This window comes from Macrobrachium nipponense, chromosome 1 (genome assembly GCF_015104395.2).
Source record: "Macrobrachium nipponense isolate FS-2020 chromosome 1, ASM1510439v2, whole genome shotgun sequence".
Taxonomy (NCBI): Eukaryota; Metazoa; Arthropoda; class Malacostraca; order Decapoda; family Palaemonidae; genus Macrobrachium; species Macrobrachium nipponense.
The window spans coordinates 136,494,985-136,502,751 of NC_087200.1; the positions used below are offsets into that span (position 1 = coordinate 136,494,985).

Here is a 7,767-nt window from a genome sequence, read left to right on the forward strand (position 1 = left end):
ATCGTGCAATGACCCAGATATGGCCAATGACTTTTAGTTTGGAGACCCAAGATCTTGCTAAAGGCAATCGAGTGCCAGCCAGCAGTCTCTGATTTCAAAATGTTCACCCTTGTCGAGTCGCTGAAGCCTGGCATGTTTTGAAGTCTGGAAAGATGACTTACCTCTCGTGCTTTTAAACTCAGAATTGGATTCTTTAACATCACAGAATAATAAGCAGATAAATGGTCTTTTGATCTTTATTATTCTCGAAGTTACAAAACTGAAAGCCGTTGAGAACTGACTTCAAAATCTTAGTGAATTAAAACTAATTTTGTCATTGCTGGCTAAAGAAACATGGACACTTCAGCTGGTAATTCTAATTAGACGTGTTTGTTCCAAAAATGTAGACATGCTCTCCTTCGTCAGCAACTTTCTGGAGAACTCCAGCTTCGCAGGCGTTCCTATAAATACATTATCAAGAGAGCGAATTAAACTGGATGCTACGTTTGTTTTCAGGTGCATACACACACTCGTGTACATGTGCATATATATATATATATATATATATATATATATATATATATATATATATATATATATAAATTAAATATATATATGAATATGTGTTGTGTTTGTGGTATATATGTATATATATTATATCATATATATATATATATATATATATATATATATAATATATATATATGTATATTATATGAAAAGTCTATCACGTTACCGTGATTCATATACATAATATCGAACTACAAATGTCCTTTAATATCTAAATCGCTCTACATCGGAATTAGTATATTTTCATATATGTTTAACCGAGGGGGAATTTATTAAGCGATATAGAATGGCGATCGACAGGCGCGAACCAGCGACCTCTCAATTCCAGGACTGGCAGTGAAGCTTTAAACCACCCCGACACCGCAGTCCTGGTATTCTATTATCGCTTAATAAATTCCCCCTCCGTTAAACATATATGAAAATATATTAATTCGAGGTAGAGCGAATTAGATATTAAAGGACATTTGTAGTTCGATATATTATATATATATATATATATAAATATATATATATAGATATATATATATATATATATATATATATATCTATATATATATATATATATATATATATATATATATATATATATATATATATATATTATATACAGACTCTACCTGGTGTCTTTCCACCAGATTCTTATGTAGTTACACGTAATAGGCACAATATAATGCTACTGACTTCAGAATTCATTCATGTTCTATTGGGTTTCAGAATTCGTAGTGTTGATCCAAAAAAGTATGAAGAATTCGAGAATTTAATAGGACAATTGTGCTATTACATTTACACACACACACACGTACACACACACACTTATATATCAATGCTTATATATAAATATGTATGTGTATATATATATATATATATTTATATATACGTATATATATATATATATATATATACGTATATATATATTATATATACTACTATATATGAAAACACAAAGAAGAAACTGCCGAGATCTTTCATTCTTAAAGACCCTTTACTTAAGTAAAGGGTCGTTAAGACCGAAAGATCTCGGCAGTTCTTGTGTTTTCATTTTCCTCCGTGGCATTACCTTTATTCATACATGGATCACGTTATATATATATATATATTATATATATTATATATATATAATATATATAATATATATATACTTATATTATATACTATAACGAGTGTGTGCGCGCACCTATACATCCATACAACTTTAAAGTGTATTTCCATACATTGATATAACTATGTTTATCAATCAATGACTGCGATTCCTCCCAATATATGTAAAAACACGACTACCCTTCAGGCAGGGCCAAAGGTGCCCCGAGCATGAAAAACACCCTCACCTGACCACCTCCTCCAAGCGGTAGGGATCCACCTCCTTCTCCATCTTCTTCTTCTTCTCTTCCGAAGGTTCAGAAGTTTCCCCAGACTTCGCCGCCTCCTCGCTCCGCAGACCGGCCTTCTCCTCGCTCTCGTCCCAAAGTTCGGACAACTTTCCGAAATCTTTGACCTCGAACTTGCCGCCCTTCTCCGCCTCCGACTTCCACTGAATCACTGACTTCTCTCGTCCCGCCTTCAGAATCGTCTTCAGGAACTGCCCGACGCAAATTGCCGTTTCTGCAAGAGGAGCGGTTCTGTCAACACGCTCTTGGTTTGTCGGTTGTCACCACTCGAACGGGTCTGATTTTATTCTATTTATTTATCTATTTTGGGGAGGGGGGTCGAAATTTATGTTTGTTAAGGACGTTCATTACTCTTTCCATACATTTTCCCCCGTTCCTTCACGTTTCCATAAGTGAAATATGCCAAATTGACACTTATTTTTTCCATTATTCTAGTACTTCTTCTTGTCTTTCTATGTACTCGAGTCCTTCAGGTAGCCAAGAACACTATCTAAACTTTTTATTATTTTATAAAATCAATAATCTAGTCACGAGTGCTAATGGATGTACACGTATAAAAGTGCCTCAGATACTGTACGAGCAACATTAAATCTACCAAGATAATTTGTAGGTGGCGATACTTTCTCATGTGATATTCATATATGTGTGTATATATATATATATATATATATATATATATATTATATATATATAATATATATATATTCCAGATTCTTTAATCTATAAAGTACTTTTAGAGCAAAGGGAATCTGGAATCTAAACCGTCCCGTGTTATTGAAGCCTAATACAAGTAATATGAATATATATATATATATATATATATATATATATATATATATATATGTATGTATGTATGTATGTATGAATGTATGTATGTATATATTATTATATATATATCCATATATATATATATATATATATATATAGATAGATAGATAGATAGATCTATACATATAAAATACTTATATACATATATATATATATATATATATGTATATATATATATACTATATCATAATATATATAATATATATATATATATACACACGTTAAAAGAAAGCTCTTGTAGCGACTAGAAAGCTTGCTAGGTAATGGAACTCTACTAACAACTTTTGTCCCTTTTTTTATTTGTTGTATCACAATATTATTCCTGCTGCTGGATTACTATAGTAGATTCACATCAACCGTGCATTTGATGTCTAGAGTAGTCCCTTACGACGCTCCTGATTGGCCGTTGATAAGCCAATCACAGGGCTGAAACTCTCAGTCTCTCTCGAGAGTTCACGTGCGCAGGATGTATGCTCCACCTCTCCTGAATGATACTTTTGAAAGACGTATCTCTCAGGAGAGGTGAAACACATCCTGCCTATGTGAAATCTCGAGAGAGACTGAGAGTTTCCAGCCCTGTGATTGTCTTATCAACAGCCAATCAGGAGCATCGTAAGGGACTGGCCTAGACATCAGATGCACGGTTGATGTGAATCTACTATGGTAGTTCTCCTATGTTGCATAAGAATGAAATTATCTTATTTTTATTTTTGATTTCTTATATCGGATGCATTTGCCCTTGGGCAATGTTATCAAGGAGTGCTTATGTAATGCGATCTCATGGTCAGGTGCTAAAATAAAACGAGCTTAATATGAAACAATAATGATAGCTTGTCTTCGTTACCTTGAAAGATCCAATGACTTTTAGGATGTGAATCATGTTTATGATCATTAGAAACTGGTGGTGCAACGGTTCATTTTCCTTGTAAACTCAATTTTGCTATTCACTTTCTGTTCCTGTTTTCCTCGACCTATAATATAATCTGTTTTTCCATTGCCATTAAACTTGAAGAAAATAAGATTTGATTCCAACAGATGCATTAGGAAGCAGACCAAAAACGAAATGGCTGAAATGATAATAACTGGCGATCTTGCATCATGCAGCTGACGTCATATATTTCGAGTGGATTAAGATCAAAGAAAAGTATCAATTAATAATTCCGCATTGAAAGACTAGGATCATAGAACATCAATTTTTTGGGATAATCTTACGCAAACTATTTAGCAAGCATAGTTAGGTGCCGCTTATGATTATCCTGAATTTATTGAAAATGCAACTGGAAATAGCATACATGCTGTAGGTTGGAGGAACTTTAACTCAAATCTAAATTTAGAATCAAGGGAGTGAAATGCATCGGAAAAAGATCTTTAAGAATTAGCCAGATTAGATCAGGCCTCAGAAACTTTTATGTTTGATAGTAAGGAAATAAACTTTGACTAAAAATTAAATAGTCTGACTACTTTAGTAGACCACAAATAACTTCAGTTCCTTGAGGAGAATGGCAAGAGATATCTCCCCTCGTACGCCTCTGAATCACTTTTTCAAATTTGGCTTTTCTGAATTTACTCTTTTTTTCAAATTAACTATCCTATGCAGTTCTTATTCTAGTGATAGCATTAGTACACTTCTAACATGGTTAATACTAACTTCCTTAACGCTTAAAAAATGAAGATTGGTAATTTACTACTGGCTAATGAAAGAGCAAATAATTTGAACTTTTCATGCATTTTAACCAACAACCTACAGTGAATTGCAAGTCTGGTGGCATTGTTAAGCTTCAAACACTTTGTTAGCTAACAAGATTATTGTCTAGAATAATGAGAGAAGGCAAAGGCAGCCATCATCAACAATAAAAAAAAAAAAGTTACGTTGGACAACTGATAAAGCAAAAAAAAGAGTCATAGCAAAGCTATCACGTTCACCGAACGCTGCCTTACCTTCGAAACTGCTACCAAGTCCATCAGCTGTCAACAGAAAAGTCACAGCAGAATGTGATTATTTTAATAATAAATGATGATTAATATGACTGAAGTGACTTTTGTGCAAGGCACTGAGGCACTGAAGCGCCTAGAAATTAAAGTGACCAGATAGAACTGATTGTAAACACTTATAGTCATTCAGAAAAAGGGTAAAAAATTAAACCGTTATTAATTCTCCATCGTCCAAGAATGAACATGAAGAAATTTGATAAATTAGTTGCTTAATGTCGACAAAAATATTTTTTTGAAATATTGGACTGTACATACATACGTAAGTTAGTTCTTAATTATCTAAGTTTTACTTACGATAAAGTCTTCCTCTCTGTCCTCCTGTGAAAAAAAAAAAAAAAAAAACGTAAATATAGTGATCATTCAAGGTGGTAAAAAAAGCCATCAATGAATACTGAATCTGGGACTTGTAATTTTCCTCTTTCATTTACTTCCTATTCTTGGAATTCCTCCAGAAGTACTTCGCCTCTTTAAACACGAGATTACATCATTGTCAATGAATCATCTATTTATACATCACTTTACTATATTTTACCAGAGCATCATATCAGAGACCTTGTTCAATTAGACTAAAAGAGGCTGAGTGTGTCCCTTTTCAAAGATATATCACACTTACATATTCTTATGTGAAAAGACTCTAATTGTTCTTGATTGGGTTTGATCAAAGGTTTTCTATATCAATAGTCACCTGGTCCTCACATCTAGTTCAAGATAAAATCTAGTCCTTATATCTAGTTTATGAATTACAAATCTGTGCCATTATCTATAGAAGGTGGACATTACTCCCAAAAGCTAGCAGACTGTCTCCACTCAGTCGGCTACGTTTCGCGTTTCTACAGATATCATCATCTTCAAATTGTGAACTTGAAATACAGCCAATCTTGTCAAAGTGATAATAGAATAGAATACAGAATTTAGGCCAAAGGCCAAGTGCTGGCGCCTATGAAGTCATTCAGCGCTTAAAGGAAAATTGACGGTAAGAAGGTTTGAAAGGTGTAACAGGCGGACAACTTCTCAGTTGCACTATGAAACAATTGTTAGAGAGGGTGGAAAGTCAGACGGAAGGAACGGATTATGAACGGAGATGCAGTAAAAGTAACGAAAGAGGTTGCAAAAGTGTCCCAAATTGGTGGGTCAGGATGGGTTAGGCTCCAGGCAGCGGAAACAGGCTATGGCCACGTATCCCACAAAAATGATTTCATATTACTTTATTCATTAGTAATTACAGCTACCAGTAACTACCAGTAACAAATTTGTTAGCTCTGTGAGAGAAATACCATATATAATGTGACGGGCTATTTAGAACACTAGACTGAATAGTTCCAAGTAATCACAGAACAAAGAAATTGTACGTAAACCATGTATAACTATGATATCACTCTTACTATAATTATTTCCCGCTCTGAAATACATCACAAACAAATAGCGAAAACAAATTCTCCTGAAGACCGTCAAATATCACATTCAGAATCTCCAGAAATCTCAGGAGCTGCAAGGCAGCAAAATTGCCTGCCAAATCACTGACAAAGTGGCTAAATTAGCAATTTTGAACTACCATTGCCACACGGATTGCTTAGAAACGAACAGACAACAGCAAGTTCAAGCAGCCAAACTTCTCTGGGACGGTGTTAGTAACGTCCATAGACATTATCACATAAACAACAATTTTGCTGTACGTTAATATGCTTAACATTACAGCGTCGTTATTACAAGTATTGTTTGTGCGTGAGAGAAAGAGAGATGGTCATTTCAAGCTACTTAGAAAACGGCATTTACTATCATTCGGAAAAGTACATAATGTTCAGAGGAGTGAACCCGCAAGTTTCAGTGCGTCATTTCAGATTTCTCTTGTGGGGGTATGGGGGGGGGGGGGGGGCAAAGGGCTTAGAACTCATGGTGTGGGTGGGGTGGTGGCCAAAGCAATCCGTATCAGCTGGGGGTAGGGGGTACCCTCTAGAACCAACGCCCCCATCCAGAGAAAATTTCAGAAATTTGTGCACATTTTGAAGCATTTTGTAGCCATATAAGAGCTGTATTGAGTTCATCGGAGTGAATTTTACCGTCATTTATTATTATTATTATTATTATTATTATTATTATTATTATTATTAATTTATTCCAAAGGCTGGAAAGGCAAAACAATGTCTTGATGGAACCTTCAACCCCCACCCACCCAGACCCCAAAATGACGCCCACAACATGCCGAATTTTACAGGTATTATTGTCTCCGATTACACATTAGTATTTGAATACAGGTAGAAAAGATGCTTCAAAACAACCTACAGTAGGGAGAGATAGAAAGATGACACTGAGGGAATTACAATGACTCGCAAAGAAATATTCCACGTCTCCTCAGTATGATCCCGTTTCTACATATACGGGTTCGCCGTTTTGATTGATTGATTGATTGATTTATAGGTTTTATGCACAATGCCAAGCATTGGGGGCCAACTAAGGCCATTCAGCGCTGAAACGGAAATTGACAGTTAAAAGGTTTGAAAAGTGTAACAAGAGGAGAGGGTGGAAAGTAAGATGGAAGAAAGAGAACATGAAAAGAGGTACAGTAAAAGGAACAAAAGGGGTTGCAGCTTGGGGCCAAAGGCACGCTGCAAAGAACCTTAAGTAATGCCTACAGTGCACCGCATGAGGTGCACTGCCACCCTGCGTTTTAAACCGGTATGTATCCACGTTTACCGCGTGTTTAGTACGAAGCCCTTTGGGGATGACCATAAAGATATAAAAACAATGGTAAATTAATGTAACTTTTTTTCATAGCCAAAACTACTTTTTGTCTGTGGTTTATTGCTGTGACTGTGACCGACCACCAGCCAGCGACCGTCGTACACTCTCAGTTTCCCCTCCGGCGCTTTCTTCGATATTTCAACAACCTTAATTAAATTGAGTTGAATATAGAATTTAAGCCAAAGGCCAAGCACTGGGATCTATAAGGCCATTCAGCGCTGAAATGGAAATTAACAGTAAAAGGTTTGAAAAGTGTAACAGGAAGAAACCCTGA

The 7,767-nt window shown here is 35.3% G+C and overlaps 1 protein-coding gene across 1 annotated transcript in view; it reads right to left on the reverse strand.

The window, feature by feature from the left end:
- Nucleotides 1-220: 220 nt before the first annotated feature.
- Nucleotides 221-7,767, reverse strand: part of LOC135219661 (uncharacterized) — an 18,690-nt gene continuing 11,143 nt past the window's right edge. Inside the window, exons 3-6 of the mRNA XM_064256608.1 lie at nt 5,049-5,072; nt 4,701-4,727; nt 1,875-2,148; nt 221-440 (exon numbers count right to left, since the gene is read on the reverse strand). Coding sequence (XP_064112678.1) covers nt 356-440; nt 1,875-2,148; nt 4,701-4,727; nt 5,049-5,072 — 410 coding nt within the window. The 3' untranslated portion in view covers nt 221-355. The remainder of the gene's footprint in view (nt 441-1,874; nt 2,149-4,700; nt 4,728-5,048; nt 5,073-7,767) is intronic.